Below are 27,227 nucleotides of genomic sequence, written 5' to 3' on the forward strand. Positions count from 1 at the left end.
AACAGGGTCCAAGACCAGGTAGGACACTGCTGCTTTTCTTACAGCCTCCAAACACAGCTGAGGACCTTCCAAGCAAACCTGGGCTGGTTTATGGTTTTGGGTGGAAACCACAAGCAAACCACATCAAATCACTGGATTCTGCCCCAAACCAGGCAGAGTGCATACGTTTGTGTTTCATTTTGCTTGGAGGTGATTGGGAGAGGGAGGAAAACCTGCATGGGTCCAGTATTGATGTAAGGCCACAGGTGATCTATTCCTAAAGCCTTCCAGTGCCATTCCCATGGCTAGACCAGACAGATGAAGGCAGAATAATAAATAATACCCGAGCTAACATCTCCTGGGAGCTTGGGTTTAAGAGGAGGGATATTTTGTCTGAAACCCTTCCAGAAAGGGACAGTTGGGAGAGGGATTAATGTAAATGTGGACCTTCAACATATGTAATCTCAGCCGAGGTGATGGGACAGTTGGGTCAGGGTTTCCTGTGCTGTGGGGCCCTGCAGCATAATGTGCAATGGAAATAGAAACCCTAAGAAAGAAAGAAAGGGGGAGAATTGCATGCCCCGGGGGGTAAAAGTGCATTTATTTTTCACATGTTGCATCAGAACACACTAATTTTTGCCCAGGAGGGAGGGCAAGCACATGCAAAAACGGTTCAGCTTGCTAGGGAAGGGGTGTGGAAGTGTGATGCCAAACAGCTCAGGGAATGTGCCTGTCGGACTGTCCCCCCCCTCCAGTTCCACGCAGGGCACAGGACCCTGCAGCAGGCGTGTGCCAGGGCTTTGTCCTGGAGTCGTGCTCTCCGCTTGAGCCCAGGGCACCCCCGGCTCCCCAGTCTGTCCCCTTCTCCCACTCCCTCTTCTCTCATGTGCTTTTATTCATTCTGCAAACAGCGTATGCCAAATCCAACTTCACAGCTGGCTCTGCTCCACGTGTTTGTTTTCTGTGCCTGCACGGCGCTCGCCAGCTCCGCTTGCGCCACGGCTCAGAGGTGGAGGCAGCGGGGGGAGAGCAGGGCTGGTGGGGAGGGAAACGGGAGCAGGCTGCTGCTTGCCAAGCCCTTATTTGTTTAAAGCTTAAGCCTGTTTGAGAGAGCCTTTTTGGAGTGAGGGGTAAGTGGCAGGGTGGGATGCGGGGGAATGGAGAAAGTAAACTGTGTGTCAAGGAAAGCAAACTTTACAGCTGGAATTGCTGCTGATGCTTGTTGTGTGAAAGGCCTGGGGAGGGGCCTTGGGCTCTGATCTGGTGCTTCTGGCGTGGGTTCGAGTGTGAACAGGCAGCGGTGACAAGTGGGGAGCCAGGGGCAGGTCTGTGCTGTGCCCGGTCCTCAGAGCCGCCGCTGCTGCTTGTCAAGCCTGGCTGTGGCACTCACTGGTGTGTCCTAGGAGCTGGCTGGGACACAAGCAGGTGAGTCTCCCTTCCCAGGCTCGGAGGCAGCAGCGTTTTGCCATCCTTTTGTCATGGAGCATCCCCTTGCCGACAGAGAGAAACCTTATGGCAGCCCTGCCCATCTGCAGGGCGACCTGAGCTCTTGCTTCATCTCCTGCCGTGTTTGGCTCACTGTCCTCAACAGGACTGTCATTTTTGGAGAGGCGTGTTTATTGTTGTGCTGATAAATGGGGCAAATCACATGCAAACACAACCTTTAAAAAAGCCTAAACAATGCAGCCCTCTCCTCTTCATCTCTGGGGAGAGGGGAAATCTGTAACCCATCCTTAGACCCCACTGTGAGTGTGTCCCACATGATTTTTCACCTCAGGGTTGGCCCCATGGGGTTTTGGAGCAGCGTGGCAGCTGCTGATCATGGCACAAAGTAGGGCTCTGGCTCAGCCCATCTGGGTTCTGGCACTCGGTGCTGATCCCTGCACCCCACCTTAGGCATTTCGCACAAGCCAGAGCATTTGCTATGGTCATTTCTGTCCCTTTGTTTTGCTAGCCTTGAGCTTCCTCTTGTGTTTTTTGGAGTAGTGACATGTCTTCCAGTGGAAATTTGTCCCAGCAGAGAGTTCTAGAGGCTCTTGACCTGCTCCCATAACGAAAATTATTATTGTTAGGGAAAAGCAATTTAGTGACAGCTATGGAGAGTAAAAACTCCCATTTATTCTCAAATTTAGGAAAGAAAAAAAAATCCCCAACTTTTAAATACCATCTTCAAAGGGCAAGAAAAATGGGCTTATGCTCTTTTGCATCCCAGCAACAAGTCATTGCTGAAAGGAGTGCAAACTAGAAGGCAGTTTCTCTTTATGGTGGTGATGGGGATGTCTCTAAAGCCAGCCATCTGGGGATTAAACTTTGTATTGACGTTACTGGCAAGTACTTTGTCCTGTCTCTTTTGTGTGCTCTTCTGGATTTTGATGTCAACTGTGTTAAACTAGCCTTGTGCTTGTTAATGCAGTTTCTGGGCCTGCTCCCATTGAAGTCATGGCAAAGATCAGGCTGATTTTGGTGGCAGTAGAATCAAGTCCTCTGTTATAATCCAGGGGATGTGTTGTTTTAGCAGGTATTTCTCCTGTGCCACTGGCTTAGGTTTATGATAAGCTTGGCTAGTTTTTGCTGCAGCAGTTGTAGGCACCCTTGCTCTTCAAGTACATACTGGAAGAAGGTTCAGAGCCTAGGAAAGCTACCCAAGTCTCTGCTCTGCCAACAGGAAAATTTCCCCATAGCAGCTTCCCCCAAGGAGAGCTTAACAGTGTCACTGGCAGTTTCTGTGAACTTTTCTGGTTTGTGGTTTGGTTTTTTTTTTTATTCATGTATTTGTTTCGCTCTATTACTGTTTCTAATTGGACATGGACAAGATTTTTCTATTGTTCCTAGACAAAGATTATTTGGATTTTTTTTTTTTTTTTTTTTTTTTTTTTTTTTTTTTTTTTTTAGTTTGACATTTAAAGGTACCCCATATTTAGGCATATGAAGATGTGGGCTGCTCTTAAAAAGTGTCCATAGCTGCTGTGTCTGGCTTGTGATCTATTCTGCGAACAAGAGCTTCTGAGTCTCATTTTGCAGGTGGCCATAGCTGATAGACACTGAAATGTGCTTGCTCCCCGAGCACTCCTGCTGTGCTCCATGCAGATGCTGACTGGTGGGGTTTGTCCCCCACTCCTCTGTGCTTTGGTTCATGTTATACAGAAAGAGGAGTGTTTCAGCTGGTGGCTACCAGCATGAATGGATGCTGGGATATTTATTGTCTGTCCTGTTGCAAGCTTGACCCTATCACGTGACAGAAACAATAAAATAGAGATAGGTCTTTTCAGGGCAGCTCCATGTCCCACCTTTGCCATGATTTGTTGCCTTCCTTCCCATTCTTGGCCACTGCTCTGGCTGCAGGGAGGCCATAGGGTGATATTAGGTAGCCTAGGGTTTGGGGTTTTTTAGCGTTGCTGCGTCATCAGTGGCAAAATGATTGTTCTGGTCAACATCTTGATGTCCTGTAGCCAGGGAGTGAGAATTCAAGAGCTGCTGGGGAAGCGATGGAGAGTGAAAACAGCTTTGGATAAGAGCATCCTGAAAGGAGTGCAAACTAGAAGGCAGTTTCTCTTTATGGTGGTGATGGGGATGTCTCTAAATGTCCATTTTGGACATTTAGATGTCCATTTTTCCATGGAATTCTCGATGGAAAAATGCTGTTTCACTGAGACCAGGGCATGCTGCAGAAGTCTTAAGCTTTTGTCTCAGAACTGCAAGGGGTTTCTGGTGGAGAGCAGAAGTGGTTTTCCTGCTATTCCAAGCAGACCACATTTAAATTAAGTGGAAGAGTATCAGTTGGGGAGAGAGAATTGTTTGAGAGGTGATGGTGTGAGGTGACAGCCCCTGCTCAGAGGAAACCAGGAAAAGGACTTGAGCCTGGATATGCATCTGGCGAGTGAGCTATGGCATTGCCATGTCCTTGCCCTGAAGCAGTGGGAACAAATGCAACATGAGGAAATCTGCCAAAATCCAACTCCTCTGTTTCTTCTTTCTTGACCCTGTAATCTGAATTTAATTTTCCTGCGCTTTATTTTCTGTCATCTTTATTCCACACTTCCCTTTAGTATCTCTGAGGGCTTTTGCCCGGCATCACTTCCCCTACATCTGCCAGGCCTGCCTTCTCTCTGACCTCTCCCTAACCCAAGAGGCAATTAGAATCTCAACATCAGATTTCAAAGTTTGGGGTTTTTTTGTTTGCAGAGGATGAGAAGGGAAAAACAAAAGCAGTGCCCTGAGTAATTTAAACTACCCACAGGCACATCTGTGCCTGTGTGATGACAGCTCCTGGTGGGAACTGCCCATTGCTCCCTGCACCCTCCTCCACTGCAGCTGCTGACTGGGAGGGAACAACCTGAGGCCCAGCTCATGTTGGTGTTAGGATTCAGAGTGGTGGAGCCCAGACCAGAGCCAGCTGCATCAGTTGGCACTCGCCACCCATCCTGTGGGTCCCACTGCATCAGTTGCCAGCAGAGCCATTCTCTGGGCTTTTCTTGTCCAGATGTACATTCTCACTTATTCCCAGCTCTCTCTATTACATGCTTTTCCTCTTTGTCCAAAGAGCAAAAAGGTATGCACAGATAATTTTTTTTTAGTGCTTGTATCAAGCATCCTAAAATAACTAACTCTTCTACCCAATGGTGTGAAGTCTAGAGGACATGGAATTGTTCTTCTGTGTTTAGTACAGCATCTGACTGCATTGACACTGATCTCCAGCTTTAGTTGTGATGGAATGATAAAGCAATTGTTGTTTTGATGTGGCAAGAGAGAATGCTTCAGGCAAGCAATACAGTGCGCTAAATCCCTTTCTTCTGAGACTGAAGGTGTGTTTTCACATCATACAGGTATCAGTGGGTGACCCCTTTCCTGCTGCCTCCTCTGAAATATTTCTTACAATGAAGATTCAGTGTTGTTCCATAGCAAAGCCTCAAAAAAGGAAGACTTTGTTGCTGCACATCAGCTGAGTTTATCGCAGTTGTGAGGAAAACTGAAAACACTCCAGAGCAAATAACTCAACACAAGTGTGTTACTACATTGATGTGGTTTTCAAGGGGATCCTGACCCTTTTTTCCTGACACCAGCCTTGGCAAGAGAGTAGGTTGAGCTGCACCTCTGTGGGGCCTTGATCTCGCATGATCTTGATAGCAGCAATTCTGCTGGTTCTGTGCCATTTAAAAATCAAGCTCCTGAATGCAGGGCCTGGGCCCTTCTGTAAGTGCTGCAGATGTACACCCCTTTCAGGATTCCTCCACTCCCTAAATTGGGACCTTAGCTGCGAGGCGGGAGAGTCTGCAGGTGGATCCAGAATGAGAAGGATGGAGAGTGCTGAGGAAAAGTTGCTGTAAAACTGTGGCAGCTCTCCCAGTTTGGGAGTGATTCTGGACTGAAAGGTTTTGATTGGAGACACAGCCTGTCCCAGGCACGGGGGCAGCCCTGGCAGCTGCTCCAGGGCCCCTTTCTCCCGGCACACACTTGGGAGAAGGAGCCAGAGAGCAGCCAGTAGTTCCAGGCTTGTTGCAGCAACAACATCTGTTTCCTAGGTGCACTTTGTTTCTGAAGAGGCTGTGCAGCACGCTCCATCTGCGCCCTTCTCTTTTTTTTTTTTTTTTTCTCTTTGCCGCTTGTGCCGCGTTCGGGGCGGCCCTTAGGGGAGGCCGGCGCTTCCCGGGAGGACCCTGCGCCAGCTCCGTGCCAGCGCTGCCTGTCGGGCTCTTTGCACCCGGAGCAGTATTGTCAGCATCTTGACAGCTGGCCGGCTGCATGCTTATTAGTTACTACTTTCCTCTTGCCCTCCACCTCTCCTTCGCCTCCCTAACCACCTCCACCCTCTCCCTTCCCCCTTCCCGTTCCTGCCCCATCGGCTGGCCAGCCCTTCGGGGAGCCCCCAGCCTCTCCAGATTAGAGCTCTCCAGGGACTTCGTCCTTTTGAAAGGAAGAAAGAAGGAGGAAAAAAAAAAACCAAAACAGAAGGAAAAAAAAGGAGGGGGAGAAGGAGGGGAGGAAAAAAATTTATTAAAAAAAAAAAAAAGAGAGAGAGAGAGAAAAGAAAGAGGGGGAACAGAAGAATGAAAACAGACCCAAGGGGCAATAGTCCCTCGAGCCATTTCACTGCATTACAATGAATATGGACTCTATTAAGCTCCGTTCTGCCTGTTAGTGTTTCCCAGGGCAACACAGCTCCCATATGGCAAGCATGCAGCAGATTAGGGTAGGCCTCCGGGCTTCATTGAGGGCCCGGGGCTTGACTGGCAGTTGAACCCCATCCTTCCCCCCCCCTCCTCACACTTGACACTGCCTGTGTTTATCTAAAGCAAAAAGGGCCCGGGTGGGAGAAGGGGGCATTTGGGGGGTTATTGTCCCGGGCAATGGGAGAGGGCAGGGAGAGGGGTGGGGGGGTGATGAGGGAGGGAGGTGGGATGGAGGAGAAAAGGGGTGGGGGGGCGCAGCCCCTCATACATATTCAGGAGGTGTCTTGAATGGGCAGAGGAGAAATAAAGCAGATGGAATTCATGTTAAAGAACAGCCACAATCGCCCTCCAAAAACAAGGAGAGAAAAGCGGGCAGCCTTAAAGGAGCGTAGGGAGCAGCGTTTATCCAATTAGCAGGGTTGTCAAATTGAATTTACTCAGAATGGAGGGGGAAGCCGGGGGGGGGGGGGTGAAAGAGGGAAATTAAGTGTCTAGGGCATGGGGGGAGCATGATATTGAAGAAAGGAGGTGGATTTTCTTTTTTTCTTACGCTTTAGCCTTGTCTTTTCAAGGACTGGAGCTGCTTTCAGGGCACGCCAAGGGGCAGCAAAAGCCAGTGTGTATACTCTGTTTTAGCACAGGGCTCCTCTCCCGGTAACTGTGGAAAAAAGGACGTGTACCTGTGGGGCAAGGCCATCCTTGCATCCGTGGCCTGCCCGCACTAGAGCTGTCCCAGCTGGCAGGTCCTGCCACCCTGGGACCACCATGCCACAGGCAGTGCCCAAGGTGAGCCTCACCCACGGCGGTGCCACTGCTGTGGGGACACTGGGGAGCCTGTGGCAGGTGTGAGGGTGGCATTTCTTCTTCAGGCAGCCTCACGCTTGCTGGCTGATGAAATGCCAACCTGAAGGGGTTTGCTGGGTCTCAGCAAAGTCAGCCTGATCAATGCCAGCTGGAAAGTGGCGCTCAGTTCAGAGGAGCTGTTGGATGGAGAGCTGCCAGAAACTGCAGGCCTTGGGTCCTCAGGGATATGAGCAAAAGTCAGACAGGCTATGAGAAGGCTTTGCATCCTGTTGCTAATTCAAAGCCAGCATGCCCAGTCCTCTCCCTGGTGATGCTGCAGGCTGTTATGGAAAGAAACTGCTCAGGGAAGTAGCTTCATCTTGAGGAAGACAAAAAAAGTTACAAAGATGTTTGCATGTTTGGTTTGTTGCTGGTTTGGTTTGCATGAGCAGTTCTGTTCAAGGAAAAGAGATGTTTTCCCTGCAAGTTTACTTTATTTTTTAAAGAGGTGTCTGTTTCTCAGGACTTGCTTGAATTAAAACTGTGATTCTTTTTAGGGTCACCCAGTTGCAGTTTTTAGGCAAACTCACTGATCTCTAGTGGTTTCGCCATGCCAGGTTTTATTCTGGATATTTTCTTTCTGAGTATGAGCATGAATTTATCCCAGGCTTTCTCTGTTGTGGCTTTTTGATGGACTCTCTGAGCTCACAAGCAACTGCTGAGAGAGTCTTTTTGCCTAATCACTTTAGAAAAGGGAGAAGGCAACCCTCTCATACAGTTAGTCAAGGGCTACGTTAAAAGAGCTAATGCACTCTGAAATCAGCTCTCAGTGCTACAAGAGGGAAAAACAGGCAAGCTTTTATCCCTGTTTCCACAAACACCGTGCTACCTCCTTGACTTCAAACATAGCAGTATAATATTGGTTTCTGCCTTTCTGCCCACTCTTGATCCCAGCTTTTTCCCATTTGAGATCCTGCCACTCCCTATGGCATCTGCACACCCATCCCCATCAGCTGCCCATGATGTGCTGTGGGAGAGGAGCTTCTGTCCTCCACCAACCTGTCCTTTTCCCAAATCCTTTCAGAGAAAATGAGCCTAACTTATCTGTGTGAAATTAATACTTTGAAATGGGGACAGGGGTTGGGTAGAGGTTAATTTTGCCCTGTGGGATGTTACTGTTTGATGGGTCAGGGAGAAGCAGTCAGGGATGTCCAGATCGCTGTCCATGCCCAGGAATCCTGCAGGGACTTTGCAGCTGCTCTGCTCAAAGATGTCACCTGGACAGTATTTTTGCACCTCGAGGATTATACAGTTGTACAGTGGGATTTTTCAGAGGGGATGGAAAGCATTTAGCATCCAAGAACAGCTTGCTTGATAGGATGGAGGTTCCTATCAGAGAGCTTTTGATTTCCAGCCCCACTTGCCACTGCTTTACTGGATAACCTTGGGCCAGGTTGGCTTCCTCTTCTAGCCCTCAAGATTCCTCAATTTGTAAAACAAAGGGGTGCTGTTGCCCTTTTCTTTTTCACGTTTTTTTTTTTCCAGTGGTTTTTGCTTTAGGCAGGAAAAAGCTACTGTGTTGTATTAAAAAGTAATGATTACAAGTAAAATTGGCTCATAATACTGTGTAAGACATTGCTTTTTCTGAAAAGCTGAGGTCTCAATGTATGAGAGAGCTGGGAGTTTCACTGTCCCTACTTGACCTGCTGGAAACAGAGAGCAGCTGCAGTGAATTCTCCAGCATCACCCAGGGTGTCCCCAGCTGGTAGCGGGACTGAAGTTGCTGCAGCCTTTCCCTGGGTGCAGAGCAGTCCTTGCCCCTTCCCGCAGTTCCTGCCTTGCAGGAAGGAGTTCCCAAGGTCCGTGTGAGTGACACAACCCCACCCGCTGCCGTGTGCGTCGGTGCCTCCACACAGCTCCCGGCCTGCCTGGGCATTCCCGCAGCCTTCCACCATCCGTGCCTGGGATGTGTGCTTCGGGATGCTGCCCCGGAGCTGGAGCACGGGCTGGTTCCTATTTGGGAGCCTTGTAAATTACCGGCAATGTGGCAGTAACAAGGGCTGCTTGGCTGGCCCTTGTTAAGCAGGAGGGGGCTTGGGGCTGTGAGCTGCATTTCCTCAGTAAAACCTTCAGTTTCTAATCAGCAAACACCTCTCCTGCGGCCTGTGCTTAATTCAAGTCCCTTTTTCCTTTCGAGATCTGTCACCCCCCCCGCGCAGGCGCGGGCCTTTCTTCCCTTTTATACCCTCACCTCTGGTTTTCCTTTCTCGCTCCGCCGCCTTTGCCGTGCCCTCCGCCGCCGTGGCACAGCTGGGGCTGCAGGCAGGGGCCTCGCTGGCCTTAGGTGTGTGGTGGGAAGCTGAGCCGACAGATTTTACACCCCCACCGCCCCTCCTTAACTGATTAAGCTCTCGTTAATTTTGTTCTCTTAATGGCCCCTCTTTTGATTTACTGGGCTGTCTGAAAGGGACTTAGAGCTCCACCGACAGGAAATTGTTATTTTAACCTGGCAGGAAAGAATTTAAAATAAATAAACAAACAATTTTTTTTGTTTTCCCTCCATCTCGAATCTCTTTAAATTACTTTAACTCTTTCTTTTCCTAGATAGCTATTAAGCAGGAGCTGTCAGGAGTGGTGTTCTTGGTGGCTGCAGAAGTGCTGCAGCCAGGGGCACTTCACAAGGAACCTGCCTTGGGGAGAGGAGGCAGCAGAGCAGGACCCTGGCATGCAGCAGCCCTGCAGCCCCTGGTGCAGCCTCTGGGAAGTCAGCTGGGGTGCCTGGGGTCTCCTCCACTTCCCACCTCTGCCTTCTTTCCCACTGCAGTCCACTCTGGTGCTGCTGGCAGGACACGAGGCAGATCGAAAGCTGTCTGATTAATAAAGTTCCTTGCTTTGCATTATTGCAGTGTGCTTAAGGACTGCATTTTCAAAAGAGGTCAGCTTCCATTTAGGCATCGAAGTAAGTTGGTTGCCTATTCAGGAGTGCTCAGCATGTCAAGAACTGAATGCTTTTGAAAATCTGGCTTCAATTGTGAAAGCTGAGAATTTCAAAATCTGGCCCCAGATCCTAATAGTTCTTTTGGAATAGATGTTTTCATTCATTTTCCTCATTATTTTTATGCTGGCCATTTACTTTTTGTACTTCACTCAGCTGTGAAAGAAATGGCCACATGTCCCTATTTAGAGCTTGTACTCTTGCCTGGAGGTTTGGGGAGGTACCATGCATACACTTGCTGCAACACACCTTCTCTCCTCATTCTCTGCTCAATACTGTTCAATCTGCCTAGCGCTGTGGCCAAATTTTTTGAGCTCCCCTTTTTTTTTCTCCCCACCTATTGCTCTTCATCTTTTCACAGACCTGGGGGCAGCCAGTTCAGTCACTGCATCCATGTGCCTGGGTGGTCCTAGCTCACGAGGGGTCTCATGCACAGTGCTGTGCCTTTGGCTTTGCCCTTCTGGCCAGAGGCTCTGTGCAACGCAGAGCTGCTGGGAGGTCTGGTTGGGAATATCTTTGCCTACCCCCTTCCCTCAGCCTGCGCTCTAGGGAGCAACTCCTTTCCATCCAGCATTTTTCCATCCTGCTGCCAAACCCATCCAGATAGGGGGAATGAGTCAGCTTTGCTCCATAGGCTTCCAATGCTGAGGAGCCAGACAGTAAGTCCTACCCCAAAATGTTTCTTCTGCATCAGTGAAAGGCTTTCAATCTCCAGTAAACGTTAGGGTGTGAGGTGTTTTTAAGCCTGAACTACCTCAAAGTCTTTTCCAGATGAGTGTAATTAGTATGACCATAACCTGTGCATCAGCAGTGGTGTCAACACTGCATGTTGTGGTATGGACAGACCCAGGGCACTTTTACAGCCACCATCAGTGGGGACTCCCCGTGGTGGCTGTGGCATAATAAAGGGTGCTTTGGTGGCTGTCTTACATGGAGAAATAAACTTGAGCAACTCAGATGGGTCTCCAAGTCAGTCAACTAAAGTATCCTGATTGACTTGGAGCTGTCAAGTCACTATGTGCTGGTTGGTGGGGGAAATTTTGAGACTCTTCTCAGGTGAGGAGAGTGAACACCAAGAAGGATGAGGTGTGTGGGAGGGAAGTTGCTGTCTTGTCTCTGGCACTGGAGTTTCCCCACAGGGATTTCCACATGTAACGGGGCTGTGGCCTGCAGTAGCTGGAGTATGGCCTAGGTTCTCTCTGGATGCCTTCAGGATATGTCCAATGTCTGAACTCCATCCATGCTCCTGGATGCCTGCAAGCCACATTGGGCCATGCCAAGCTTGACTTAATTTATTCTGCCTCTCAGTAGGGCTTGTCATCTTGGCCTCACAGCCACTGTACCCATGTTTCTGTAACTCCTGTAAAGAGCTGCCTTGGGCCAGCCAGTGCCCTGGATTCATACTGGCCTGCAAAGGGCCATGTAAAGATGCTCTTTGTGGCCTTTCCAAACTCCAGCAGCATGTTGCTTTGCTTGATGTTTCTTCCTTTTGAAATCACCAGCTCTGAGGAGGTTTATCTTTCCTCTTTTCAACTTTATGTGTCTCTTCCATGACTTCTCCTTCAAGCAGAGCTCTGGGATGTGGTGGGGGGGAAAGGGACAGCTTGTGAGGCTGTCAGAGGGACATCCCAGTTTGCAGAGAGGCATGCAAGCCAGCCTGCTGGGTTCTTGCTGTTACAATGTGCATCCCAGCATGCTGGCCATGGACATTGCCCTATGCAGCACTTCTGCACCTTTGCTGTCACCAAAAGCCAAACAAAGTAATTTGAGAGTAGCTTGGTGATATTTCCCCAAATATGTGTGGTTTCCTTGCTAGCAGTAATCAGCATTGCCTTGAACAACTCACCAGGCATCTCAGGGGGAGTATGTGTCAGTCCTTACTTCAGGAGTTAGGAGGTTTAATTTTGGGGGTTATGCTTGAAGGAGCTTGTGCCCTTTTTTGACTGAGATTGGTATGGAGAACACATGCTCAAACAGGTGATAGCTCAAGCAGTGACCATGGTGGAAGTAGGAAATACCACCCTGCAGAGTCAGGTGCTCCTGAGGATGGTGATTGTGGCTAATGAGCTGTTTGCTGCAGGGGGAGCAGACAGTGTAACTGCTCTTTGGGCTGGCTGCCATGGCTGCTTTGGGTTTGGTCTTGGGCTTCTTCCCTCTAGACATGCCATGGGAGCAATTCTGCAGTGCCCTAAGGCTTGCAGGTTGTCTTTGTGCTGCAGCTGAAGAGAGCTCAAAATCCTATGGCTGCATTGTGATGCCAGTAGAGGGAAATCTCCTCTTGACTTCAGCCTATTGCCTTTGATTAAAGATGAACTCAGTCTGACATCTGAGGTGTCTCTTGGGGCCACTGCTGAGGTCTTTAGTCCCCCTGATCTGGCTTGTCTGCTTTAGTGTTCCTTCATGGGTCTCCAAAGCAGCTGCTGCAGTGTGCAGCTCTTCACAGCAACCTGGGTTGTGACAGGTGGCCTTACATTTCTAGTTTTTTGGGGCTAGTTGACACTTTCAAGTATGAACCTGGTGGTTTGTATAGAGTTAAAATAGGTGGTGTGTTTCAGGCAGAACCGTTAATCTGAACTATTTTCATAGGTTGAGTCTCTTAGTTAGAGTGGACTCGTACTGCTCATTTACTTTAGTGTTCAAAATAGAATATATTCCAGACATAAACAAGAAGTGGCAGCAACACTCAGTGGATAGCTTCAGTGACACTTTGTTGGAAATGTTTGTGTTTTGCTCCTGAAGATTGCCCGGTGTGCATCACTGTCAATCACTGTGCCAAGTACAAAATGGGGCAGGAGTCTGTGTGTTTGTGTGTGCCTGTGTACTTAGGATGGGATGTCTTGGGAGACTCCCAGCTGTGCCTGGGGGAGAGCCTAGAGAAGAGAAATGATTGCATCAGCATCTGTAGTCTCCTCAGGCCACTGGCTTGGTGATCTGGCAGTTTAGGGATGTTGGTAGAGAAGCCAGGCAGGGCTGCCAAGCAGAGGGAAGCCTGAGGGTTTCATCCATCCTGTCTCTCTTGTCATCCACAGGAATCCACTGCCACAAATCCATTGCATCCCCTGCAGAAGCTTATGGGACCCTTCCCTGGGCAGCCCAGGTCACAGCACATGGGATGGCAATGACACGTGGAAGGAAGAGGCCCATGTCCCCCGTCCCTTGCCTCGTGCTTGTGGCTGCCAGCTGTTTTGCCAAACTGAGTGAGTGTCTTTTCTTACCCATTCTGCTTTGCCTCAGTGCTGTTTAGCGTAGCCATGCCTCACAGACAAAGAGGTTTCCTCTCTCTGCTGTTCCCTGAGTAGCCTTGACCAAAGGTCTAGGTTCAAACTCTGTTCCAGAGGAGGATACATTTGGAGTCGAACATTTCTCTCAGACGGTGCCAGGAAGAAATGGGCTGAGGTTCATCTCTAAAAATTAGGGTGGGTGTATGAGGACTCCAGGGGATGGTGCAATACAAGGAAAGGCCATTTGGAATGCAAATAGTACAGCACTGCAGCTTTTTCCTCTGTCCATTTTATTGCTGAGTCTCACAGAGCTTTCTTATTCCCATTTTTTCCCTCTGTGCAGGTGAATCTCTGCAGGTCACAGTGCAACCTGCCTCTATTGTCCAAAAGCTTGGAGGCCCAGTCAGCCTGGGGTGTGTGGTGGACCCCCCCCGAGTGAACCTCACCTGGAGACTGAATGGGAAGGAGCTGGCTGGCTCAGACGAGGTGCTGGGAATCCACGTGGAGCGAGGGAAGCTCAGCATCACGGCTCTCACCAACCGCACCGTGGGGCGCTACCAGTGCATCGCTCGTGTGCCTGAAGGAGTCATTGCCAGTGTCCCTGCAGTGGTGACCTTAGCCAGTGAGTAGCTTCAGTTCTCTGGCACCCCTGCCTTGCTTGGGCCATCGCTCACACGTCTTGAGAGCTCATCCATTCTTGCTTGCTCGTGCTGCCATCAAGGGATGACTCCTTTGGCAGAGGCCCTTTTGTAACATTTTTGGCATGGACTGGCTGACATGGTGTGGCCCAGTCTGACCCAAGCTATCTTCCTCCTACGTGATAGGCTGCAGATCTGTCCTTCAGGGAGAAGTTCTTGCAAGACCAGGGAATGCCTGAGCTGTGGGGTTTGGTTTCCTGTCAGTTAGGCTGCCTCCTCTGGTTCCTGACTTACTGATGGAGTTTGTAAGTAGTACCTGCTGGAGCTGATGGCCCAACTGCTGCTGGGGCTGATGCCCACACAGGGTCAGTATGTGCTAAGTTTTACTGCCTTCTTGAGACACAACTCTGAGCAAGGGACTTTGCTCCTATTCCTGAGCTTACATGCTCCTCACTGCTGCCTTCTGGCACTGGGAGACGTGTGCATGGCCAGAGGTGTCTTAGGTGGGCAATTTTTCTTACAAGCAGCTGGTTTTGGCCAGATATTGTATGTATTTGGGCAGAAGGGATTGTATCTGGATGCATGTGCGAAAGAGCAGTGGAGAGCCCCACCTTCTCAGAAATCCACACAGTGTTTGGTGGAGCAAGTGTGTGCAGAGGAGGCTGCCATTGCCTTGCAGTGACAGTCCCTGAGTGTAGAAAGGGCTTCATCTTTCCCAGCAAAAGGGAGTTTGGGGCTAAGTCTTAAGAAAATGAAGATGTGAAGATGTTTGTGCAAAGTGGGGCCTGGCTTTGCTTTAAAGCCAAGAACTATTGGCTTGTCACTGTTACATTAATCAGGAGTGAAATGTTTAGGCCAGACAGGGTGGGAGGAGGAGGCCAGGGAAAGCAAGGAGAGAGTTGCTGAGCTCTGAAGCAGGGTGGGAGGGGGGGAGTTGTCACGGGGCCGAATCTGTTGGGGGATTTGGCCTGAGCCCCATGCTGAGATTAAGTTTCGGAGAACACATTCCAGAGCAGAAAGGGGGCTGTGTGTGCTGGTGGCCTGATAGAGAGAAGGAGAGGAGGGGAGAGGTGGATGGGATTACCAAGGGCATGATTTGAATTTAGGAGAGCAGGGTGTGCACAACTCCTCAGCCTGATCAGCTCCTGCTTAGCTGATCCCCCTTTTTTTTTTTCCACTCGCGTCCCAGCCTGCTACCACCAGCTCTGTCTCCTGGGAAAAGTATGTCTGACCTATCTGACTGCTTTAGCAGAGAATGGGGGACAGGTCCTAAGGCACCAGAAGGCCCCATAATTTCTTCAGGATGAATCAAAGCCTCTGAGTAGTGCATGAGCCCTCTCCAGGAGCCAAATCACCTTTGCCTAGTGTGTGCAAAAGAGAAGGACTTGGCCATTGCTGTGTCCCTGTCATGGCAAACGCAATTCTGGGAGGAAGTCAGGAACACCACTCAGTGGAGCTCACAAAACTGGAGCCAGAGGCTGGATGATCAAGCAGCTAATCCATTGTGGAAAACCCCTGTGCTGTGCTGTGCTGCACGGGTCCATCATCCTCAGGGGTAGCTGGGGATGGCAGAGGCTGCATCCCACACACCTGGATAGCCTCGGGTGATAGAGAGCACCCAGATGGGGAAGATATAGCAGTCAGTGAGTGAAGAGAGATAGGGCATCCCAGTGAAGGTGTGGGACTGAAGGTGTGGAGAGGTTCAAATAACCAGTCTCATGTTCATGAGCTGGAGTCTGCTTGCAGCAGTGGTGTTGCTCTGCAAGAACAGGGAGCACCACTTGGTGGTGGGACTGAGTTTGAAAGCTGTGGTAGCAGCTGTGGCCCAGGCTTTCTGTCCTGCTCCAGACTTCCTCTATAGGACCTTGCTCAGAGCTGATTCAGTGGTGACCGTGGTGTGGGGAAAGCCCCTGGCAGGTCTGCTTGCAGTTGATAAATCTCCTCCAGATAACCTTCAGGGCTGAAAGAAAACCCTCTGAAAGTCTTAGTTCCATCCAAAAATTATTTTGGGGTGGCAAGGGGAAAGTGAAACTGGAATGTGTGAATGAAAGCGGTGGGGGGAAGGAGGGCGATGGAAACATTTTCAAGGCTTGGGTTTATTTTGGAAGAGGACCTGGAGTCATTGGAAGAAGTGACTTGCTAAGTTTTGAGGAGTGTAGGTAAAGTTGTCTGGCCAACTTTGAGGCTATTTCCCCTCCTTTCTTTGGGCCTTGTTTGAAGGAAGGAGTCTGGAATGCCCCAGGCCCTGTGTGCCCGGTGCCCTGGGGCCTGCTGTGCTTTGCTGACAATCAGCAAGCAGATAGCCATCACTGCAGTGCTGGCAGCCACGGTGTAGCCCTGGGACTCACACCTCCTTCTCTCATCTGAGCCAATGAGAGTGATGCTGAGGCCATCTGTCTTCCCCCTGGCTCAGAGTGCTGGTTGAAACTTGCACTTAATTTCTCCAGCAGAGATAAAATAACTGTTGTTATCCAAGAGGTAGAGGCAGGAGGGATTTGCAGAAGGGAAAGATTTCACAAAGTGACAATGGGAGCAGCACTTCAGGCATTACTTGGGCACCACTAAGTCCAGTTAGAGATGAACTGGAGCTCCACAGCAGTTGGAGCACCTTGGCAGCCCATGGCATGTCAGTGCAGGTCACACCTACTGATCGGTGCTGGCCTGATTGTGGTGCACAAGATCAGCCCTGCAGGCCCCAGGGCAGCACTGCAGTCTGGGACAGCTTGTATGGATAAAACAGGAGTATCCCTGGTTTTCCAAACCAGGCTTTAAGCCTTGGTATGAATGAAAGCTGCAAAGAAGAAATGTTTTCTGTGCCTGATTCTAGGTGGCAAAGTTGCCATCCTGCCAGAAAGCCCTGCCCCAGCCCCTCTCCTGGGCAGAGGTGCTGTATGTAAAAGGCACAGCTGCAGTGGGCTCTGGTGGGGCTGAGTGATTCCACCATGGACTTTTACGTAGTGCTGAGGGCTGGTTCTGTAACAGCCACAGGCTTGGAAGGTCAGGAGCTCTTCATGGAGCTCACAGGGGCTACTGAAGTGCAGGGCTGGAGCAAGGCTGATGAGCAGAGGTAGCGAGGGCTGTGTAACTCCCAGAACTCATCTATATGCATAGAAGATCAGGGCATCAAACACAGCAGCAAGCCTGACCTGGATAGACATGATATTTGAAAACAAAGCAGAAAAATAGATGAGGGGTGCAGTAAAAGAACTCCACCTGTTCCAGTGTCCCTGTGGCCGGGGGTGTGGGGTTGCAGGTACCTGTGTCCCAGGAATGCAGTGGGCAGGGGTGGCTCATTGCCCTATTCCCTCCATCAGTGCCATGGGTGAGGTCAGTCCTCGGCCTTGTGGCAGCACGTGTGGGAAGCTGGGCCTCACCATGTGGAGCTTGTGGGCAGTGACCTTGCACGGGGTCAGGCTGGGCATCCCCCAGGAACTTGCAGCTGCTTTCTGAAGACAGCCCCATTCATTTTCCTCCGCTAGGGCCTCTTGGCAGATACTCCCCAGAGGGAGGGAGGGAGGGAGGGAGGGATGGAAGAGGATAGCTGCCTGTTGGAAAAGCATATGCAGAGCAGGCACGGGAGCTCTGGTCCCAGGGGCAGAGGCGATGTGAGGAGGGGAGAGAAGGAAAACACAGGTGGAGTTTTGTGAACCATCAGAGCTGCGGCATGAGGAGTGAGATGGCCCAGGGCAGGGGTGATGAGCTGGGGTGGGTATCAGTAGGCTAGAGTCTGTGGGGCTGTGCCTGTCTCAGCATGGTGGGAGGAATCTGGTGATGACAGCACCAGTGCCCAGGCTCCTGTGGTGCTGGCTGGATGGGGAGTGAGAGCTATAGCCCTAGGCTGCTCTCACAGCTGAGGGGGGAACACTGGAAGGTGCCTGCCCCCAAGCTGGAGGACCCTATTCCTGCCTATTCCCCTTCCCTCCCTTTGCTCTTTCACTCTTCCCTATGTCAGGGAAACCTTTTACCTTGGGGCCATCATTTCATTTACTTTTGCTTCTTCTCCAGATTTATTTATGGTCTCCCATTCATTTAATCAGCTCTGTCTTGCCTGCCTCGTTGCTTGGCCCCCAGCCCTGGGACTCAGCTGGTTTCCCTCCCCAGTGACAGCAGCACAGTTGGCTGCAGAGCTGCACCCCAGTTCACCCCATCATGCCTCAGAGCTGGCTGCAGATGGACATGAGCAATGTCCTTTGATTGCACTCCCTCCTAAACAAAAAAAGGGGAGGGAAAAGCCCTCTTGTCCCAGCACGGCTGGGATTGGCACTGCTCAGTCTGTCTGTCCGCAGCACCTCCCAGACAATGGCTGGGAGATGAGGATTTGCTTCACTGTGGTCAGGCGTGTCTTTTAAGGACAAGAACATGGGCTGGCACGCTGGGTGCTGCCATGTGAGAAGGAAAACCCAGTCAGTGAGAGGGGATGTGGTTTCTCCCAGCTGCAGTGGTTGTTAGACTCCAGTGCAAATTGCATGTTAGATGTGGGGCCTGGCTGCCACTGACTGCGCAGCTGAAGGGGCAAGTGCTGCATATCCCCCTGGCATGGATCCTGTCCTCCAGCCCTCCCTGCTGGTGGGGGACATGCATGGTCCCCCCACAACTCAGAGGCAGCTTGTTTGAACCCCCCAGGATGAAGCTGGTTGTCCGAGCTTGGCACTGTGCCCTCTGTTTTGCTGTGCTGGGGCCAAATGCAACAGGATGTGTGGGGGAGCTTGTCCCATGCACAGAGGAGGACAGGGGTGACCCTGACCACCCCTCACCAGCTCTGGCTGACCCATTGGCCCTAAAGGATGGCTCTACATGCCCATACCAGTGGTGAGCGGGGCAGTTGAGATTGCCTGTGGTCAAAATCCACTGGCAAGTCAACCAGTCTTGTTCTCTGTGGGGAAGCAGGAATTTAGGAGAGTAGTTTGGCAGGAAGCTCGTACACTTGGCATATGAGAAAGTAGTTTGTCCCAGTTCTGCTATTTTTCCCCTCTCCCCTGCCAGCTTCACTCTGCTTCTCCAAAGGCACCTGGTTCTTGCTCCCCCAGCCACCCCAGGATCCCTTCCTTTCCTCTGTTCTTTCCCCCATTGTCTACAGTTTCACCCCTTGTCCCTCACTTCTGGGCTTGAGGGGAAGCCAGGAAGAGCTGCAGCTCCCCACTGTGGGGCTACACCACGCACAGCTGTGAGATGTGGGCCGAGCCACCATCTGGGGGCTGCCTGGGAGAGGCCCCCATGTCTGCCCAGCCCACAGCCACCCCAAGGGGTGCCCTGGCACAGGGTCATCATTTTCCATCTTCAAGACGGCTCTGCTATGCCAGGCCCTTGGGTTTGCTCTTTTTCCAGGCTCTTGGACCCCTTCTTCTCCTCAGGGTATGTGTGCACGTACACGTGCTCGTGTAAGTGTGTGTGTGCAGATCCCTGCCAGCATTGCTGGAGCCTGTGCCTTGGCTCCAAAATCTTAATTTGGCTGTGATGAATCCAGACCACCAAGGCGCACATTAATTTTCCTGATGCTCGTTTATATTTTGTTGATCGGCAAAACATGCGCAGTGTGGGCAGGCAGACCCTGGGCTTTCGCCACTTCTCCACCTCTTTCCATTTCTGTGGCTCTCACTGTTTTATTCCTTGATCAAATATAAAAAGCAAAGAGGAGAAAATATCCATCATCGTTCCCTGCCCTAGCAGTAACTTTTGTTGGAGGGGGAGCGTGAGGCGCTGCCAGCTTTTCACAAGTTAAGAGTTAACTTTCATCTGGCTTTAATATCCAATGGAAACATGGCTCCCCTCCTCAGCTTGTCTTAAAGGATTAATCACATTTCTGAAGTTCACCCGTATCCCTTCTTTTTATTATTTTTTTTAATTGAACAATGCCAAGAAATTCCAGAAGTATTAAGCATGTTCATTGCAAATCATTTTTATGACATTGCAAAACCTCCCCTTTTCTTTTCAACCTCCTCTCCTCCCCTCAGATCTGGGCCTGGGACCGCTGGCTCCCCCAGCAGCCACCCGACAGCCCCTCCGCACCGCGCTCGGGGAGGCTTTCTCGATGCCTTGCCAAGAGAGCTGGTTTTTATTTAAACTCCATAAAGGATCTTGCTTTAATCAGAAAGTCTGCTTGAGAAATTTCATGTCACTTTTCCATGACTGTGGGTGGGAGAAGCTTGGAGCCAGAGTTGTCTTTTGCTCTTGGAGCGCTGCTGCATTTCCCAGAGAACAAGCCCCGCATTTTTCTGCTGGCTGGGGCTGCCAAGGGAGGCTGCCTGCCGCCCGCCCGCCGCCAGCCCTCCTGCTGCCCCCGGCCCCAAACTGCCCGAGGGCACGGCTGCCACGTCCTGGGATGGGTTCTGGGGCCGAGGGAGCTGTCGACAGCACGAGGCTGTGCCCTGGCTGCAGAATGCAACACACTGCATTAGACTGGGGTCTGATCCAGAATTAGTGGCATGCCATTCAGGAGATCTGTTAGCCCTTGATCCTGGGAAGGGAAGAGGCACCAACCTGAGCCTTGATATGACAGCGTGACCTGTCACCTGTGACAACAACCAACTGCGGGATGTGCTGTTTTCACTAGGGGTGAAAACACCTGGGCTGGTGTACAGCATTGTAAAAATGCACGAGGGACAAAACCTCCTCCCTCACAGCACAGGTGTCTGAGACAAACTTCAAGCTTGCAGTGCGTCCGCAAGATTTGCCATCACGCCCAGAGAGAATGGAAACCAGTTTTCTCTCTGAAAAGTTTGTTGGGGCCAGGTTGGCATACTCCCTGCCCTTCCAGATCCATGGGGTTTTGCTGCAGTCCTCTCCTCCTGCTTTAAAAAAACAGGGAAAAGAAAACAAAAAGTTAGGTACCCCTTCTTCTTAGTTCCTCTGCTTCCAGTCCTGCTACCCACATCAGCCCAGCCAGGGTGGGAACTCCCATCACAGCATGGGCAGAGGGATGTGGTGGGACAGGGTTTTCACAGCTGCTTTAGGGAAGGAGCAGCTGTGCCATGTTGAGGAGGAGCTGGTTTTCCTTGCAAGTCCCTGTTCTATTAACTGGAGCTTGGGCACATGTGTGGTTAACCAACTTCCAGCTGCAAGATATTTGATTGGAGCAAGAGTGCCTGGAACAGAGATGCTGATTTCTCAGGTGTGGGAGGAGCTCAGGGAGCATCACACACTTCCTCCCACCTGGCATCTGTACACCCTTGAAGCAGGCTGGACTTCCTGAGTTATGACTACAAAGTCAGCTTCTCAGTAGCAGGACAGCAGCCATGTGTGAAGTAGCAGGCGGCAGAAGGACCATTTTTGGCTGCCCTTCAGTGCTACAGTAAGTTGGCTTATTTTTTACTCTCAGGCCAGGATTTTTCACACCCAGTTTCCCAGCCCTGGAGCAGGCAGTTTCTCCAGAAGTTGTGTTTTAAGTTACTCATTTTGTAGGAATAAAGCGGGGGCAGGGAGGGGGAGTCGTGAAAGGAAGCCAGTTTCCCTAGCTGCTGGGGTCACAGCAGTCCTCTGCCGGCACCACGAGGAAACAGCCCCGACTTCATGGGGAGAGCAGGAGCTGATGCTGAGATGTTTAGCCAGCCACTGAGATGCCTTGTCTTCTGCTCTCTTTGCAGATCTCAAAGATTTCAAGTTTGACGGCCAGCATGTGATCGAGGTGGATGAAGGGAACACAGCCGTGATTGCCTGCGACCTGCCCGAAAGTCATCCCAAGGCTCAGGTCCGCTACAGTGTGAAGCAGGAGTGGCTGGAGGCCTCCCGAGGTGAGCGCACAGAGGTCTGTCCCAACAGGACCCTCAGTTTCACCCTTCCTTACCAGCAGTAGCTATCTCTACCTGCTGCCTCCTTGTCCCTTTGCCACCTGTCTGAACACAAGTTACTTCAGGGTCCCTGGCATGATCTCCCTGATGTCCATGCTTCCTGGGACATCATGGTTTTTTCTTTCCCCCTTGTCCACCTTTTCTTCAGGACACTGCATGTGTTCCAGAAGGCTGGACAGGAGTATATCTTGTGATCATGTGCCACTTTCTCTTCTCTCTCTCTAGACAATTATCTTATTATGCCATCTGGAAACCTTCAGATCGTTAATGCCAGCCAGGAGGATGAGGGGACTTATAAATGTGCTGCCTACAACCCCGTGACACAGGAGGTGAAAACTTCAGTCTCCAGTGAGAGGCTCCGTGTGAGACGTAAGCCATTCTCCCTTCACCGCACATCTCCAGCTCTGGGGGCTGTCTGGTACAGCTGGCTTTCTGTGTGAACCATTATCAGTTGCTGAGAAAACTCCTTTCCAGCAGCAGAAGGCCCCAAGGGCTGCTCCTGGAGTATGTGTATGCAGCCCTGGGGTTGCCATGCTTCCTTAGGATTGGTTCTTGGTGGTAGGCAGGCAAAGGCCCTTAGCCCTTTGGCAAAGTGGCTTTGGTGTGTGCAGAGAACCCTTACAGAATGTCCCTCTGGTCCTGCATTGCCATTTACCATCCCAGCAGAGGAAAACAGCCTGCCCTACCATTGTCCCTACTTACCCACTGCACAGGATGCCCTCCCACCATCCGCCTTCTTTCCCACGCACCTCCTTCCTCCATCTCTCCTCCCCAGGCTCCACAGCGGAAGCAGCCCGGATAATTTACCCTCCTGAGGCTCAGACCATCATTGTCACCAAGGGCCAGAGCCTGATCCTGGAGTGCGTGGCCAGTGGGATCCCCCCGCCGCGGGTCACCTGGGCCAAGGATGGCTCTGGCGTCTCCGCCTACAACAAGACGCGCTTCCTGCTCAGCAACCTCCTGATTGACCCCACGAGCGAGGAGGACTCGGGCACCTACAGCTGCACCGCTGACAATGGCGTTGGGGAGGCCGGCGCCGCGTTCATCTTCTACAACGTGCAGGTGTTCGGTGAGTGCTGCTGGAGCCATTGTTTCAGGAAGGACTTGGACATCTCATCTTCTTCTAGGGGAAGATACTAGCGCTGAAGCACTCTTCTCCCTGGACAAACCACAATGTAATGCAAACCCCTACTTGTGGTTCCAGTTTCCGGGAGACCAGACTAATTCTTTCTTCAGGGCTGTAGTTCCTCCTTCTTGGCTCCCACCATGGGCTGAAGATGATGGATCCTCCTTTCCTCTGCAGAAGCTCTTATCCTGTCATTTGTGGCACTGCTTTTGTTCTAAGACTTTCTAGTGGAAGCCTGATTGCTTTTTAGACATATTTGACATTGGCATAAGGAAGACACTGGAGTGTCTTTGTTTTGTTCTGTTTTTTGTTCTTTGTAGGGAAGCTCTATGTGGAGTGGAAAACGTAAGGGATACTACACCTCAGATATTTCTACCACACATAACTTCCCAGTCTCACAATTTTTAGGGAGATTAAGCCTATGTTTCACAGATTGCATTTCATCAGGTGCCAATGTGGTGTTGTGGCACAAGCACAGTCTTCGCAAAGTAGCATTTCAGCTCAGAAAAATGGCACTCGTCTGATGTCATGTGAGAGGGCAGATGGCCTTGGGCTACCTCCCTTTGCAGCTTATGTGGATGTTGAAGGGGAGGGGCACTGAAGCAGACCCATGTGGGCCCCCACAAAGGGAGTAGTGGGACTTTAGGGTGGGAAACAATCACTCTGCTCTCATCCCTGTCAGAGAGGAAAGTGCAAAGCCATGACCGTGCCATGCTCCCAGCCAAGTGGTGCTCAGCTGTCTGTGTTTGTTCCTCACACAGAACCCCCGGAGGTCACCATGGAGCTATCCCAGGAGATCATTCCCTGGGGCCAGAGTGCCAAGTTCACGTGCAAGGTGCGAGGGAACCCGCAGCCCTCGGTGATGTGGCTGCGCAATGCGGTGCCGCTGTCGGGCAGCCACCGGCTGCGGCTGTCGCGCCGGGCACTGCGGCTGCTCAGCGTGGGGCCCGAGGACGAGGGCATCTACCAGTGCATGGCTGAGAACGAGGTGGGCAGCGCCCAAGCCATGGTGCAGCTGAGGACAGCCGGCCCGGGTAAGCCCCTCTCCCCAAAACCATGGCCATTCAGTCACAGCCCGACAGACAGGACAAAGACACGGGAAGGAAGTTGGGGTGTTGCCCCTGCTTCCTATTTAACCTGCGCTGCAGGCGCTTCTCTGCCTGAGGTCTCCATATCTTTCTGTGGGAACACGAGACACTAGTTTTGCTTCTAAGGGTGGGGCTATGAGTGCACATTTGGGTGATCTCTACACAAGAGACACAAGACATCTAGGTGTAGTGCCTCACCCCATGGCTTAGCTCTGTCTCTGAACTTGCACTGAGCAAGAGCTTAAAAACTGAATTTACCTGGAGTAGGAGAGGCACTACCCGATTCCTTGGACCCTGTTGAACTTACACAGTTCAACTTACCCGAAGAACTGCAGAGAGACAGAGAACTCTGTGGTTTATAGCAGGGGAAGGAGGGATTGTTGCCAATACCTTTTTGAGTGGTACAGCAGGCAGCACCGCACAAGGGGCTCACAGCTGTGCCTTAAACACATACTGGGATAGGTGTTTACCCTGCTGTGACACCTTGTCTTCCAGGAGCTCCACTCAACCCTGGGCAAGATGCCCAGCTGGACTCAGCTCAACCTCCAACACCACCTTCCAGGGACAGTGACTTAAAGCTGCCCTTGGATACAGCTGGACTGCCAAAGCCTGGGACAACCCCTCTAGCAGCATCTCCACAGTGTGCAGCCAACAAGGGGCTGGTGACTCCAGCCGAAGCCCCCATCATCCTCAGTTCTCCACGGACATCCAAGACAGACAGCTATGACCTGGTGTGGAGACCCCGGCCTGACAGCAGAGCCCCCATCCTCTATTATGTGGTGAAGCATCGCAAGGTATCCCTGTTTTGCCCTGCTCCCATCTTCCCTCTGCACCATTCCTTGGGTGGGGTGGTGGCCTCACCACGTGTTTCATGCTTTGTGGGCAGGGGCACCCATCGCTCACTGGTGGCACTGGTTAGTGGGACCTCCTGAGCTGCAGCCTCAGCCTGCTGAGGTGTGATGGATACAGGCTGTGACAGGAGGTTTGCTGAGCTATCCACAAAGAGCCCAGTGGCAGTGCCTGCCTGCCTACGAATGCAGAAGGCACATGCACACACTTCCCAGTAGCTTCCATGCCCAATTGTGTGTTTCCCAGTTGTGTGTTTGCACAGGTAGGAAGCCCTGAGGGCAGGTTGCACAGTGACTTGTTCTGCACAGTGACTTGTCTTGGCATAAGCCACTGGAGCACCTCTGCCTTGAACGGGCTGCAGGACACAGAGCAGCAGCCTCTCCGCTGCATGTGGCTGCCCTGCTCAGCAGCACTGAAGTGCCCATGCTCAGTGAGTGTGAGGAGCCAGCAGAGAACTGTCATAGCATAGCCGTGCTGAATCCTCTGGGAAGGTCCTTATCCCCCAGATTTATTGTTGTAGCTGGAAGCAGTGCATTGTGGTGTGCATTGCTTGCAGGTGGCACAGTGTGAGCACATGGTGCACGGCCAGGTCCTGCTGGAGCCCATGGGCTCCTCCCTCTAGGATGTGTCATGGCACCACAGGCACAGTGCAGGCACAGCTGTACCCCAGCAGTTTCTTTAAAAGGTGAAGCATTGTTGAGGGAAAAATTCTGGTTTTGAGTTCTAAAGTATCTCATCCATTTTGCTGGGGATAAGTGGGAAAAAGAGGCTTGAATTTTTTTGTCTGCTGCTTTTCTTTCCTTTTGGGTAGCCAGGGAGTTGCAGTAAAGAGGCAGGTTTTGCCTCAAACCCCAGAGGGTTTGAGTATTTCCAAAAACATGCCAGATTGCGTGTTTGGGATTACCACCCACTGCAAGGCACTGTTTTCATGTACATGTGAGTGTATGTATCCATTTTCCTGGAATTTTTTGCTTTTGTGAAAATATAGTGTAATAAAAGACTGTTACAATCCTTGATTTCTTTCTAAAAAAAAAATTAAGATGAAGATTTCAGCTAACCATCTCTATAAAGAGCCCTTTAAAACAAAGGGAGAAGAGGCCAGCACAGGAACACAATAGGGCAAGCTTAAATAAAAAACAAAGTTGCCAAAAGCATCCCCAGACTATTGGCTCTGGTTATCTGCCAAGGAGAGATCTATTCTCCAGTGGTGTATCATGTAACTACCAATTCTGCTTGCAGTCTTAACTTGCAGCCTTGGAGTTTGTCCATATTTGATTTGTTTTTCAGCGCTTCACCTGGAAGGGGCTGTTGCGCAGTGAAGGTTACCATGGGTCACTGCAGTTTGCAGTAATATGTTTTCAGTGTAGTCCAAATTCTCAGCTGGAGACTCTTTCTTGGGATGCTTAAGGATTGTGTGGGAAGGAATTAGTCCCAATAACCCTTAAACGTGTTTTAAAAGAGTCCCTTTCTATCCAAGATTCTTAGGATCAAGTTATGTAATGATCTGGTTTTGACATTTCTGGCTGGAAAAGCATGTGTGTGGAGAGGGAAGGAATCAATTTAGCAACAAAAGAAAAGGCTCTTTGTGTGGAAGACAGCTGTAAAGAAAGTTAGACCTACTGACAGGAGACCTGCATTTGTGCTGGGCAAGGTTCTGCTTCTTCTCTAGAAAATGTCTGTGAATGTCTCTTTTTACCCTGTTCCTACACTGCCCCAAACTCTCAGCAGCCTGCAAGCAGTCAGATGCCATGCAGCCCTTATTTTTGTTTATTAAGAATTTCTCTTTCCCTTTCCTGGATATTAGCAGCCTTTAGGGCTCCCCTCCTTGGCCTCACAACTTTGCAGGCTCAGGAATAAAAATAAAACAAGGCAGGCATTAATCAGTCAGTGTCAAACGCTTGGGGAAGATGAATGATACAGCAGAGTCTTGGCATTTCCGTTCTGTTGCGTTGCCTGCATTACTAATTCTCCTTTTGGCACCGGGTCACTTCAGTGTCCTGCCTGTTTGCCTGCAAAAATATTATCTTTGCAGCTGGGGAGCAGGAGGAAGGTTCCACCTTCCCTCCCCCTCTGCATGGGGCACTAGGGTATCACAAAAAAATCCCCGTGTTTCCAAGCTTTTCTGAGGGCTATGGCCATGCAGTCTCTTCCCTGCAGAAACCTTTGCTCTAGCATTATGGTTCTTCATTTCAGCCCCAAAGTAGCAGGGGTGAGGCTCGATAAAACTCATTAAAACAAAGTTGTGTCTGGGTACCTCATCCCACAGAAATGGCCAGTGTCTAAATGAGCAGCTCAGCAGCTGGGCTGCAGGAGAGATTTGGTTCCTAAAGCAGCTCAATCCTGTGGCTGATGCTGCATTTTGGGGGCCGCTTCTGCTCTGGAGATTTGCACACATAGAGTGTGTAAATGGTGGTATCAAAGGGAACCAGAGGATAGAACAGGGCTGACTGAACCCTGGGGTCAAGAAAACACTCTGGGGCTTGGGTGACTTGTCCTGCTTATACCTGAATTGCTTTGTAAAATCAGGCTGGAAACATCTCCTTCCTTTGCCAAGAAGGACGAGAAAGGAGATGTGGTTGGTACACAACTTACTAATA

The 27,227-nt window shown here is 50.8% G+C and overlaps 1 protein-coding gene across 1 annotated transcript in view; it reads left to right on the top strand.

Moving 5' to 3' along the window:
• BOC (BOC cell adhesion associated, oncogene regulated) overlaps positions 1-27,227 on the top strand; it is a 54,447-nt gene that overhangs the window by 18,467 nt on the left and 8,753 nt on the right. The window contains exons 2-8 of the mRNA XM_059494053.1: positions 12,954-13,121; positions 13,489-13,767; positions 21,364-21,510; positions 21,793-21,936; positions 22,343-22,636; positions 23,455-23,727; positions 24,277-24,575. Of these exons, the coding sequence (XP_059350036.1) occupies positions 13,037-13,121; positions 13,489-13,767; positions 21,364-21,510; positions 21,793-21,936; positions 22,343-22,636; positions 23,455-23,727; positions 24,277-24,575 (1,521 nt within the window). The 5' untranslated portion in view covers positions 12,954-13,036. The remainder of the gene's footprint in view (positions 1-12,953; positions 13,122-13,488; positions 13,768-21,363; positions 21,511-21,792; positions 21,937-22,342; positions 22,637-23,454; positions 23,728-24,276; positions 24,576-27,227) is intronic.

This window comes from Ammospiza nelsoni, chromosome 2 (assembly GCF_027579445.1).
Source record: "Ammospiza nelsoni isolate bAmmNel1 chromosome 2, bAmmNel1.pri, whole genome shotgun sequence".
NCBI lineage: Eukaryota > Metazoa > Chordata > Aves > Passeriformes > Passerellidae > Ammospiza > Ammospiza nelsoni.